We start from the raw sequence: 13,750 nt of genomic DNA, 5'->3' as shown, positions 1-13,750 counted from the left end.
TAACCATTAGTTCAATATTCTCAGTAAGGATCATTTTGTCATAATGATTTTTTTTTTAATTGTACCTCTTTACCATAATTCTTCACAAAAAATATCTTATATTTATAATACTTTAAACAATATGTTTTGCAAAGTTGCATCTATTCTACATAATATTTTTGTTATAAGTTTTCATTTTTGATGATTGTTTTTTAGTAACAGTTTATGTACTCAAACTATTCTATTACACTAGGTTTTGAACCCATGCTACGTGTGGGTTTACTAGATATATTTTGATGAAAATTATATATGATTGATTACGATAAAAAATTAAATTAGTATTATCATTTTCATTGTCAAAATTTGTAGTAGTTTTCATTGTTACTTTTATCGTCTGGTTCTTCGTTATACTTTTTTCTTCTTCTTACTCGTCAACTTCTTCACATTCTTCCACTAAAAAACATTTTTTTTAGACTACCACACAACTTGTTAACACATCAAACTCCAAGAACAATATTATTTCTTTTCTTATAAAATTTGTGAAATTCATGAAGAGCAGCATAGTTAACACATGCATCCAATTATTGATAATTTTATCTATATACTTATTTTGTTTTAGATCCACATGTTTAGAATCTTCTCCAACCAAAATCCTTACTTGGTTTATAATATTTTAAAACCATAATAAAATATACTAATAATAATTTATTTAATATGAATCATATGATATATAGAAATATGAGTACACTATAAAAACATATTAATTATAAATAAATAATATCAATTATGTTATATCATCAAATAATATCAACTGTATCATATTCTCAAATAACCATAACCGTATATAACCTTAACCGCTTGAACCAGAACCGTATTTAAACGTAACCGTTTAACCGTTTATTAAACGGTTATAGTTAAGGCTAAAAAGTATTTTTAACCATAACCGATGGTTAATAAACTATAACCGTGACAACCGTAACTCTGGTCATGCCTATGTATAGCTAATAAAACATGTGTATTTGTTGTCCATCTTTCTTCTTTAAACTCCAAAACTTGACTCAAACATCAAATCAAGGTCTCGCGATGTCAATCCTTCTTTCTTAGACCCAAAAATAAAAAATTAATGAAAGAATATCAACTCATCTATAAAATCATACACAAAAATATGTTTTGTAGCTCATAAAAAATAAAAAGCACAAACGTAGATAAATAAGATAATTTATGTTTTACATCAATATTTATAGTATTTTAAACTTTTAAAAGGTTTCGAAATATAAAATTTGAACATTTTAAAAAGTTTCAATTTTTATAATATTTTAAACTATTAAAATTTAAAAATTATAATATTTAAAAACTTTTTAAAAGCTAAGGACTATTAAAAGTTTCTATATTTATAATATTTAAACTTTTAAGAATTTTAAAAATGATAATATTTTTTTGAAACTTTTTAAAGTTTTAATTTGATCAAATAAAAAACCGGATCAAACCGAATAATTTTTAAACTTGGATGCTTGATAAATCAAGCTTTCCTGCTCATTCGTTGTTAGAAGCATATTAATCTTATTTATACTGGTTCTGAACCATTGTCTAAAACTTTTCTACCTGATGTGGGATATTGTGCATAGTTCTTTTATTTCCATAGATTTAAAATTTTCTTTTTTTAAAAAATTTTTGGAAATTTAAAAAAATGTTAATGAATGACATGTCAAATCCTGATAGGTTGTTTTAAAAGAATTCTTAATATATAAAATTTTGGGAATTTTAAAAAATGTTAATAAGTGACATGTCTTATTACAATTGGAGGTTTTAAATCATAGGTGGACAGCTTTAGAAACTTATAGCTTCTACTTTTTATTAATATAGATTCAAATAATTTCATAATATATTTTTTCTAATTTTAATTTTAAACTATCTTTTTTCTAAAATACTTTCCCGCAACATCACAGGTCTGAGCTCTAGTTCTATTAGAGGAAAAGCCAGCCCATTAAGGCCCAAGTTGAGTAAAGTCCCAAGTCCCAACTCAACAAGGGTTTGACTGTTTGAGTGTGTGTCTCGTCGTTGCCGCAAGGAAAAGAACTAGTGCTAAAGTCCCACCTTTGGTCTTCTCCGTTGATCACCGTAGCCACCGCTTGTCACCATCGGAGCCATCGCTCATTATCGTTGTTTACCGGAGGCGATCTTTTGTCATCACTTGTTTGTTAGGTAAGGATACCTAACTTATTTATATCTTCTCCTTCTGAAAGATCGAGTTTTGATATGTTGGATTTTTTGGGATAAAAACTGGTTTTTCTTGTGATGAAGAAGTAAAAACAGTGGCAAATAAGGGTTTTTGGAGATTGATAAAAAATCACTTAGGTCTTAAGTTAATAAGTTGTTTGAGATAAAATTCCAGGCTCAAGTTGGGGGTTTTTGGAAGAGAATCTGGTCATTAATAAGAAATCTGGACCATATTTACGGTGTTTCTTGACAGAGAAGGTGTCAGGAAAGCCACCAGAACCGTCAAAATTGCCAGAAAAATGTTAATTCTAACAATCACGAAAATTGCTTATTATGCAAGAAATAACTGTGTGTGTCAAAAACAAAAACCCTAAAATATGTTTCTCTCTAAATCTTTGTTGAATATGAGTATAGGTTTTTAAAATTTTTAGTCAATTTGAAAAGTATATATTCAAGAGTCTCTCTAGCTATCTCACTAGATTTTATAATTGATCATAATTATGTAGTATTATCGTTTGATGCACTCATTGGAAACGGAAACTGTTGCAGAACAAGGTAAGGTTCGAAAAAGGTCAAACTGTGGAGCGATCAAAGATGAGAAAATCCAGAGAACAATACAGTCTTCAGAGCATATCCCCCTTGATTTAATCGTTGAGATATTCTCAAGACTGCCAGCTAAATCAATTGTGAGACTTAGCTCCGTTTCCAGGCTCTGGTCTTCAATAACCACCACTCCAGGTTTCATCAACTCGGTCGTGACACAGTATTTGTCATCACGGCATTGTGTTATGCTAATCTTCAGAAAAAACGACAAGCTGTTCTTTTTTGCGTCTCCGCTACACACTGGTCCTAAAGTGGAGAGTTTTCAATTTACAATCCCCAATAATGATAATATTCGACGCTACGAATCCGTCCACGGCTTGATTTACTTGGAAACTTCTAGACATGTCATGTTTATTAGAAACCCTATCATGAAAAGTTTCTTCACATTACCTAAACTTGATTGCAACCAAGGCAGTCCCCTAGCAGGATTTTTGGGTTATGATCCGATCAACGGTAGACACAAAGTACTATGCATTCTTATGGAAGAAAACAAGATTGGGATTTTTACATTGGGAGCTCAAGAATCATGGAGAATACTAACTAAAGGTTTCCCTAGTCATTACTATGTGACAGGTTTTGCGCGATGCATTGATGGAGTTATCTACTATGAAGGTTCTTTTGGTTGTCCTGTGAGCTCAGTGCGTGCGATAATGAGTTTTGATCTCAAATCCGAGACGTTCATTTTGATTAAACATCCCAAGAAATATGACAAAAATACATTTTGGGCATCTTTTGAGGGAAGATTAGCTTTGGTAAGTTCCACTCCCTCTGGAGTTGAATTATGGATTCTGGAGGATCGAAAGAATCATAACCAATGGATATATAAACATTTTCCTTCACCTCATGATTTCAACAAAGAAAAGTGGAAGTTGATGGGTGTTACTGAGACTGGTGAATTTATTTACACATCTTCTAGAGCTTCTAAGCTTACGATTTTGGATAGGGTTTTATATGAATGGTTTCGTATTATGTATGTTGATCCGAAGAGAAACAGTATGAGAGAAGTTATGTATGGAGGAATTATAGAAGACGATATTAGGCGACTTGATAAAGTTGGATATGATCGTATGAAAGACTTAACTGTTATATCATATCACATTGAGATTTGAGATTTTTTTCATCATGTGGTTGTAAGAGATTTTCTTCATTTTTCTTTTCTTACGTTATGCAAACTAGGTATTGAGCCTATAGCCGGGAACTCATTTTAATAAAATATTTATTATAAAATTTCTTTAATACATATTTATTAAATTATGTAATAATAAATTCCAAAAATACAACTCTTAAAAGTATTTTGAGAAATATTCTTAAAAATAAATTTATTTTTTACATATGATTAACAGAAATTTCATATTGACGTATCGTTCGCAATGAACTTTTAAGTCTATTTAATTAGTGGATTACCCTCTGACTAGAATATTTACAGATTTTGCCATTGATGTAAGAGAATTTGTTAAAAACGCCCCTTTTGATATACCCCTTTTCAAAAATACCCTCGTTTCTGGCCATTTTAATTTTTGCTCTCTTTTAATTTTTAATGACCATTTTACCCTTAGATGAAAATTATTTTATTCAATAAAAAGAAAAACAAAATTTTCCCACCAAAAAATTTCCGACATATTTTCCCGCCAAAAATTTTTCGAAAAAATTTTCCCGCCAAAAATTTTTTTTGTCAAAAAAATTTTGTTAAAAAATTTCGACAAAAAAGATTTCCCCCTAAAATTTTTCCCGCCAAAAAAAATTTACAAGGTTTTTAAAAGGTTTTATAAGGTTTCTACCTTATAAACACCTTGTAAAGACTTTTACAAGATTTTTTAAAGAGTTTTAAAAGGTTTTTTAAACAACATGTAAACGCTTTTACAAGATTTTTAAAAGGTTTTTAAAAGGTTTTTAAAAGGTTTTCAAATAGTTTTTAAAAAGATTTTTAAAAGGTTTTTAAACACCTTGTAAACGCTTTTACAATGATTTTAAAAACCTTGTAAAAGTTTTTATAAGATTTTTAAAAGTTTTTTAAACACCTTGTAAATGATTTTAAAAGCGTTTATAAGGTGTTTAAAAACCTTTTAAAAGCATTTACAAGCTTTTTAAAAGCATTTACAAGGTTTTTAAAAGCGTTTACAATGTGTTTAAAAACTTTTTAAAAACCTTGTAAACACTTTTAAAAGTTTTTTAAAAGCGTTTACAATATTTTTAAAATGTATAAATTTCAATATTTTTGGCGGGAAAAATTTTCGATTTTGGCGGGAAAAATTTTTTTTTGGCGGGAAAAAATAATATTTTTGGGAAAAATTTTCGATTTTGGTGGGAAAAAAAAATTCGGCGGGAAATTTTTTTGGCGGGAAAATATTTTCGATTTTGATGACTGTACATTCTTGCTGTCACTCAAAAAGAGTAATTTGGTCATTTTGTATATAAAGAGGGGTAGTTTTAAAAATGGTCAACATGAAGGGGTATTTTTAAAAAGGGGTATGGAAAAAGGGGCATTTTTGAGAATGCCCCTTGATGTAACTTACACATATCTAACTCAATTATTTTGAGAAAAAATACAATTAAAACATGCAAATGAGGGATACAAATATTTACGATTAAATAAATAATGATAAGTGCTATAAACATATGATAGGTAGTTGCATTTTTAAAATAATTTTTAATGTAATTAAATCCCCATATTTTATTTAATTCTTTTTCTATTTTAATATTATATAATTATTTGTTGCCTACAATTATACATTTGAAGATAAGTAGATTCTTATATTTATTCCCACATAGTTATATAGTTAAACATAATTATATCTGTAAATGCTTATATGTTGACATATGACATCACCATATAGAGTGTTAATTTGAAAGAAATGTAAAATTATTTATTTGGTAATTTTGAACTCTTATGTTTTTTTAATAGATTTATTAGATTTATCAGTTTATAAATCTAAATGACTTCATTAAAAATTTGAAACTTTATTTTTACATTAAAAACTGAATCCAATATTAAATGTACTTAGTACTTATTTTTCTCCGTACAAGTTGTTGGTTATGTATCTAGTTTTTTGTAAAGGTAAAACAATTATGAGTGAAAAAATACAAACAGATTTATAGTCTAAATGACTTCATTAAAAATTTAAAACTTTATTTTTAAGAAAAATCCATAAACCTTTAGTTAAATCAATAATCCTTACAAAAAATTCATTTTTATAATAATATATATTTAGTAATTTTTACAAATACTTGCAAATGGTTGATTACTAAAAACTTGGAACAGTTGAAATATTAATATAAATAAATGAAAACAATGTTTTCTAAGTAACTTACACACAAATAGGATTGCAATTACATGATTAGTAAATGAAAGTAGCGTTTATCCGAGTGATGTGATCTTAAATTTTAAATTTACCAAATGTTTCAATGCTTCAATTAAACGGTTAGGATAATTTCTTTTAATATGTTTTAATAAATATAAATAATTTATGAAGAATTATACTCAGTTAAAAATGTGAACATTTGAATAGACACAACTATTCGGAAAAGTTACAACTTTTCGTAAGAGACACAACTTTACAGTCAACTTACATGTACAATTTTTCAAAAGAACGCAACAATATAATTTTTTTGTCAAAAAAAAATTAATTTTATTTATGAAAGTCATAATGAAAAGACGCAATTTTTCTTCGCATTTATTCAGATTACTATTATCATATGTTAAAAAGAAAGTTTAAATATTTCCCAAAAGAAGAACAAATATATATAATCCTAAAGACATGTACATTTGAACAAAAAGGAAAGTTTGAAATTGTTACAAAAGAAGAACAAATTATATAGATTACTAAAAGTATGAATTCATATTTGAATAGACAGAATTGGTAAAGATATGAACATTTGAATAGATACAACTGTTTGTAAAAACACAACTGTTTGTAAAAGACACAATTTTACATTCAACAGACGCAACTTTCTAAAGAGACGCAACCGTATAATTTTTTTGTCAAAACAAAAAATTTAATAATTTTTTTTAATAAAAAATCACGATGAAAAGATGCAACAGTTCTTCGTATTTATTCATATTGCTAATTATATACACAAATCACAACTGTTTGTAAGAGATACAACTCTACATTCAACATATGCATCTTTCTAGAGAGACGCAACCATATAATATTTTTGTTAGAAGAATAATTAAATAATATTTTTTTAATAGAAAGTCATGATGAAAAGATGCAACTGAATTTTTTTAATGAAAAGTCACCATTTTTTTTAATAAAAAGTCACAATGAAAAGACTCAATTGTTCTTTGCATTTATTCATATTGCTAATATTATATACAAAAATTACAATTGTTAGTAAGAGACACAACTCTACATTCAACATATGCAACTTTCTAAAGAGTCGCAACCATTTATTTTTTTGTCAAAAAAATAATTAAAATTAAATAATATTTTTTTAATGAAAAGATGCATTTCAATTTTTTTTAATGAAAAGTCACAACTTTTTAATAAAAAGTCATGATGAAAAGACGCAACTGTTCTTCGCATTTATTCATATTGCTAATATTATATACAAAAATCTTCGCATTTATTCATATTGCTAATATTTTTTTTTCCTTCCGATTACTTTATTAGAAACTTGAATCACAATCATTTTTTACAGCATGAAGTAAGAAAAATGGACAGAATGGGTATAAAGAAAACATTTGAGAGCTGGTTATTGCTTGTTTTGCAAGTAAATCTGCACAAACATTTTGTTCTCGAGGACGCCATGTAAACTGAATGGAAGTGAATCATGTTCGCCATTGCCTTATGGTCTCGATGTAGTGCATTAATCTCCTTCATATTGCTAATATTATATACAAAAGTCACAACTGTTTGTAAGAGACACAACTCTACATTCAACAGATGCAACTTTCTAAAAAGATGGAACCATATATTTTTTTCTGTCAATATTTTTTAATGAAAGCTACGATGAAAAGATGCAACTAAATTTTTTTTAATGAAAAGATACGACTGTTCTTTGCATTTATTCAGATTGCTATTATTATATTTTTCTTTTTAATATATCTCTGGCTCATTAAATCTCATTGAAGGGATTTTTTCATGATTTAATAATTTTTTTGAAATTCGTGGTAGTGAAGTATCTGACTTTGAAGAAAAAGAATATCACTGCAAATTTTAGCTTAGTCTTCTATATTAGTTTTTCTATCTTGCATAAAATATATTGGCCAACATCTAACGTTCTTGAATAAAATATACATCTTAATTATGCCGAAGAACTCGAGAAAATATATATTTTTAATAATTAAGAAAATATATTTTGTTATGATTTAATAAGTTCCTTAAAAGAAAAGTCCCAACATGTTTTTATTGTGGTTTGTGGATAATGCATAAACTACTACTACTTGAGTAAAAAAAAAAAAGCATAAACTACTACTACTACTACTACTAAGTAACGCTCATGTACCTCATGAGCAGAAATCAAGAACCTATTTTTCATGATATAAATATGTATCCGCATGATCAAGAAAATTTCATAAAGGAAGTGAACGTGTGTGGTGTGAATGTGTTGGGAGAGAAGAGACATGGTAAGGGGAATTGGAAAAAAAAAAGCTTAGACGCCTTTGAACAACCAAGCTGCTTGTTTCACTTATTTCGATTGACTCAATTAAGCTTCAAGCCTCCAGAATTATTAACAAATTTTGATAAGAGAATCATCATCTCTATCGAGTTATATATACGTTTATCGAAATTCTAACTACTTCGGTGTATATGACCAAAGAGCATGGAAATTCCTATATTGACCCTCCCAATAATATATAAAACTAGAGTATAAATAAATTTGATTTAATTATGTACTCCAATACACGAGATCAATTATGTTTAAATTTGATCTAATTGGACGACCCTTTGATAAATTTGATTTGATTATTCAGTCTCTTTTCCAATACACGAAACTACAGTACCGAGAGTGAGAGTAGGTTTTGGGCCTTTTGGCTTTAAAGAATATTCTTTATGGATACCTTTTAATATTCCCCAAAAAGACTTGTGAATCTTCTCGACTTTTCTCCATCGTAAAAGCTCTGCTCTCTTCGTTTCCGTTTATGCCGCTCATCATCATGACGTTGGAGAGCTACGCCGGAGATGTTCACACCGTACCACAGTCGGAGAACTCGACGGAGGATAGATGCGGCGGTAGTGAGCTTTTCGTGCCGCCTCTTAATTTCGCTATGGTCGATAATGGAATTTTCCGTTCTGGTTTCCCTGAACCCGTCAGTTTCAGCTTTCTCCAGTCTCTTCGTCTCCGATCCATCATGTAATTTCCTCTGATTTCACTCGATTTTCGATGCTTAATTGTGTCTGTCATCTTCGTTTTTTGTCTCTAATCTCTCTTGATTTTGTTGTTGTTTTCTAGATATTTGTGCCCTGAGGCATACCCAGAGGTGAACATAGAATTCGCAAAATCAAATGGGATCCAAGTCTTTCAATTTGGTATTGAAAGATGCAAGGTGAGGATGCTTTGAATCTCCCTGTTCTTAGTTGCATAGTCTGTGGTTTATAGTATGTTCTTAAGAATCTTAAGGTTTCATCCTTTAATATGCTTAATTCTATCTATGGTTGTTGCTTCTAAACTTGTGTTTAGTCTTCTTGTTTAGCATGTTTATGATGAGATATAGCTATGCAGAGATGATGGATGAGTAACATATTCCGTGTGTGCTTGAAACTGATGATTTTGATGGTTCTCTCTCTGTGTTTCTTTCAGGAACCCTTTGTTAATATCCCTGACGAGGTAATCCGAGAAGCATTACAAGTCCTTCTAGGTTGGTACCCTCTTTAGTATATAGTCTCTCTAAAACATCTTTACATTGAGCCTAACGTGTTGATCATCTAATCATATAAGTTCCTCTTTTGCCTTTTTAACTAGATACTGAGAATCATCCTGTCTTGATTCATTGTAAAAGTGGCAAGGTAAATTGAGACATCTCTCCTCTGGTTAACAACCCTAGTCATGATATGATGGAAAAGATCCTTATATATCTTGTCTCCCTCGGTTGCAGCATCGGACAGGGTGTCTAGTAGGTTGTGTGAGGAAGATTCAGAGATGGTGTCTGTCCTCCATCTTCGATGAGTACCAGAGATTCGCAGCTGCTAAAGCAAGGATCTCAGACCAGAGGTTCATGGAACTCTTTGACATCTCCAATTTAAAGCATTCACCACTCTCCTTCTCATGTTCCAAGAGGCATACTCATATTGATTACTAACAACGTTATGTGTCGAAAATGCCATTAAAAAAAATTTAAGTAGTAGTAGTTCTTTTTAGTAGTTAGACTTTGTATCAATAAAATACATAATAAAAACCCTTTTATTCCAAATTAAGCAAATAAAAATTATACGGGTTTTCTCCTTTTCAATGCTATCATGTCGAACAAGTTTGTCATAAATTTTTGTATTCAGCTTAAAAATTTGAACCTTTTTGTTTATTGAATTGGCAAATTCCAAGTTAATAGATTAGCATGCCAAATTAACGTGGTTAGTGGAAGTTTTAAAATTTAAAAGGAAACGTTTTACCAAATTTTTTGTGTTATTGGTCAAATTTGTGTTAACTTCAAATTCAAAGATACTAATAATATAGTAATGAATGCAATCGTAATTCGGAAGTAATTGATACAAGTAAAAAAGCTTTAAAAAACCCTGCGAGACACGACTTCCGAAACAGCTGCAACACTCTCTCCTTCTCTCTCTCTCTTTTGTTCTATTGGTGTGTTCAAGAATGGCGGATGTGTTCTTCAGAATCCATTCTTAGTTATTTTTCTCTTAGTTCTTTTCTATTCTTCTTGCAAAACCTCTGTATCTGATTCCATAATGAGCCAACAACTCGGTGTAGAAACTAGTCAGTCCCAGCCCGAGACGCTACAGTCAACGACATTTCTTGATTTGCTGCGGCTCCAGATGGACGGTCTCGATCGAACCAGGAGAAGGAGCCGAACACTAAAGGAACGGCTAGGATTCAAACGAATCGGATGCTGTGGTCCAACCTGGGGTCTTCGGTTAACAACCAGTACTACTACTAACACTCGCGAAGACGACGAACCGTTCGATAACCGGGTCGTTTCCGGTTCAAATCATGGACCGGTTCAGTTAAACCAAGGTATGAATCTCGCAGCAGCTTTAGCAGCGGAGAGAAATTACCGAACGGAGGAAACGGTAGCGTCATCATCAGGGAGTTTGACGCCGTTAAGAGTATCGTTAATGAGATTGTTAGAGGAAACGGCGGAGAGAGTCGTCGTCGAAGGGAATGAAACGGCGTCGTCGTCATCGACGGTTAGAGGAGGAGGTGGTGTTAATGATTCAATGTGCTGCGTGTGCATGGGAAGGAAGAAAGGAGCAGCGTTAATCCCATGTGGACACACTTTTTGCAGAGTGTGTTCTCGAGAGGTGTGGCTTAATCGAGGTTCGTGTCCCCTTTGTAACCGTCCGATCATCGAGATCCTCGACATTTATTGATTTCATTGTATCCTACGGCTCATAATACTATTTGTCCCGTTGCACGTGACTCACCTCACTGATGTTCGTGTTGCCTAGAGATTCACGTGTGTGCTACATATGAAATTTAATACGGTTATTGGAAATTGGAGTATTATTTTTTATTTATTGACTTATGGGCCTGTTTTTCACCAAACCCCAAATTCAAATTTACAATGAAGGCCCATTTAGCTTTGGATCAACCGCTCATTAAATTTGAAACCGTAAACGCGGTAAGGACAGCGACTGAAAACGGTGTTCTTAGATATTTTTTTTGCATTGGAGCTCCATCTCGACCGTCCACAAAACTGGCGATCTCGAAGATCACATAAAAGCGGCCAAACAAGTATAGTACACGTCCGAAGGTTCTAGACACATCATGCCATTTGCATGGCGTTTCTATACCTAGAAATAACCCAAACCAAATTCTCCCCGACACGAATAGTGGGACAAATTATCCAAATTTGTTATTTAATAATTATTTAAGAAAATAAAATCTTCCACAGATTTTAATGCATTTTTTCATAAAGTTCGCAAATTTTGAAATCAGTAACTGTTCGATTCGCAATTGATGATCTTAAACCATTCACGTGTCAATATCCTTGTTTTATTAAACAAAATACCTACTATTATATCCCTTGTGTCTTGACTTTGTTTGTATCATTCATAATTCATGATTCATAATTTATTAAAATCCAAATCCACAAACTGTTTTGAATAATAGTGGATTTCATCAGTTCAATAACAGTGGATTTCATGAGATTTTATTTGTAAATTTTAAATAAATCACTAAAAATATCAAGTTGAATACACAAACAAAATATTTAACAATTCAACCAAATATCATAAAACTCTCTTAAATCCTCTCAAAATCTCTAATTTCCTAAATTCCATAAAATTCCTCAAACATCATGGTTTGAATACATCCCTAAGATATTATGAGAGAAGGGTATATACGTCATTTACAATCCAGCTCAACGGTTATAAAACGCGTTTTGTAATTTCCTAATTTTGTGAGGTTTAAGTTTGTTCTTGTGAAAGAAAAAGCAAACACAAACAAAAAATGGCGACTGTACCATCATTGTTCACCCAACTCCCCTGCAAAACCCTAGTTCCAAACTCATCAAACGCTAAACGCCATTCCAAATCTCCGATTCAAGTCCAGATACCTTCGATCAATCGACGATCGAAACTTGGAGTCTCTGTTCACCGCCCGGATTTCAAAGTCCGAGCTACGGATTTTGATGACAAATGGGGTCAAGATGGGGTGGAGAGAGTAATGGCTTCATCATCCGTGGCGGAGAAAGAAGCAGATGAAGCGATCGAATCCGTGGAAGAGACGGAGAAGCTTAAGAGATCGCTTGCTGATTCGTTGTACGGTACAGATCGTGGGTTAAGCGCGTCGAGCGATACCAGAGCTGAGATCAGCGAGCTTATCACCCAGCTCGAGTCTAAGAACCCTACTCCAGCTCCTACCGATGCTCTGTTTCTCCTCAATGGCAAATGGATTCTCGCGTAAGTACACAATTCTTATATGATTTTTTTGAAGATTGGTATTAAAGATTGGAACTTTTTCTTGGGAAATGTGGAGTCTTTGCTTATTTTTGTAGTTCAAGAATTTGTTATGAATCAAGAACTTATCTTTTAATGGTGTTCTGTTCTGTTATCTTTCGTGAAGCTACACATCGTTCGTGGGTATGTTCCCATTGCTTTCACGAAGAATCGAGCCTTTGGTTAAAGTGGATGAGATCTCACAAACCATTGATTCCGACACCTTCACTGTTCAGAACTCTGTTCTGTTCGCCGGTCCGTTTTCCACAACATCCGTTAGCACCAACGCTAAGTTCGAAATCCGAAGCCCCAAACGTGTTCAGGTAACTATCAATCATCACCTAAATCCTTACATGTCAAATTTTTTTTACATCAACGTAATTTTTGTTTGTTGTAGATTATGTTCGAGCAAGGCGTTATTGGAACTCCTCAGCTAACGGATTCGATTGAAATCCCTGAATTCGTCGAGGTTCTTGGTCAGAAAATCGACCTCAGCCCTATTAAAGGGTTACTTACATCGGTCCAAGACACGGCTTCGTCTGTGGCTAGAACCATCTCAAGCCAACCACCATTGAAGTTCTCTTTGTCTAGTGACAAGACTCAGTCGTGGCTGCTCACAACTTATCTCGACAAAGACCTTAGGATCTCGAGAGGCGATGGTGGAAGTCTCTTTGTGCTCATCAAAGAAGGAAGCTCTCTCTTAAACCCTTGAAATCATCATCATTACTCTCACATCACATCCATAGTAACATTTATAATAATACTAGTATAGAACCATTTGTCTGTGTTTAATAGTTCTGTAACTGTTATATTACCTTGTTGGAGAGTTATAATAATGGATGTTACTCTAAAGAAATACAATATATTATTTACATTGATACATACTTGAACTGTAC

General features: G+C 31.8%; 4 protein-coding genes across 4 annotated transcripts; all 4 read left to right on the top strand.

The window, feature by feature from the left end:
• Positions 1 to 2,714: 2,714 nt before the first annotated feature.
• On the top strand, positions 2,715 to 3,908 carry LOC104748206 (putative F-box protein At4g09190). The gene has a single exon (XM_010469885.1). It carries the CDS (start codon positions 2,715 to 2,717, stop codon positions 3,906 to 3,908), a length of 1,194 nt encoding a protein of 397 aa, XP_010468187.1.
• Positions 3,909 to 8,701: 4,793 nt separating this feature from the next.
• Positions 8,702 to 10,153, top strand: LOC104717244 (inositol diphosphatase DSP4-like). Its single transcript, XM_010434790.3, has 5 exons — positions 8,702 to 9,096; positions 9,196 to 9,289; positions 9,544 to 9,601; positions 9,706 to 9,749; positions 9,839 to 10,153. The coding sequence occupies exons 1-5, from the start codon at positions 8,885 to 8,887 to the stop codon at positions 10,040 to 10,042; spliced, it is 612 nt and encodes a 203-aa protein (XP_010433092.1). The 5' UTR covers positions 8,702 to 8,884; the 3' UTR covers positions 10,043 to 10,153.
• A 322-nt stretch (positions 10,154 to 10,475) lies between these two features.
• Positions 10,476 to 11,432, top strand: LOC104717233 (uncharacterized). Its single transcript, XM_010434780.3, has one exon. It carries the CDS (start codon positions 10,644 to 10,646, stop codon positions 11,283 to 11,285), a length of 642 nt encoding a protein of 213 aa, XP_010433082.1. The 5' UTR covers positions 10,476 to 10,643; the 3' UTR covers positions 11,286 to 11,432.
• A 682-nt stretch (positions 11,433 to 12,114) lies between these two features.
• On the top strand, positions 12,115 to 13,710 carry LOC104717222 (putative plastid-lipid-associated protein 1, chloroplastic). Its single transcript, XM_010434769.3, has 3 exons — positions 12,115 to 12,818; positions 12,982 to 13,177; positions 13,252 to 13,710. Exons 1-3 carry the CDS (start codon positions 12,367 to 12,369, stop codon positions 13,564 to 13,566), a joined length of 963 nt encoding a protein of 320 aa, XP_010433071.1. The 5' UTR covers positions 12,115 to 12,366; the 3' UTR covers positions 13,567 to 13,710.
• Positions 13,711 to 13,750: the final 40 nt, after the last annotated feature.

This window comes from Camelina sativa, chromosome 2 (genome assembly GCF_030686135.1).
Source record: "Camelina sativa cultivar CO46 ecotype springtype chromosome 2, ASM3068613v1".
Classification (NCBI taxonomy): domain Eukaryota; kingdom Viridiplantae; phylum Streptophyta; class Magnoliopsida; order Brassicales; family Brassicaceae; genus Camelina; species Camelina sativa.
Note: the sequence above shows the minus strand (reverse complement) of the source record. Positions and strands in the feature narration are given on the sequence as shown.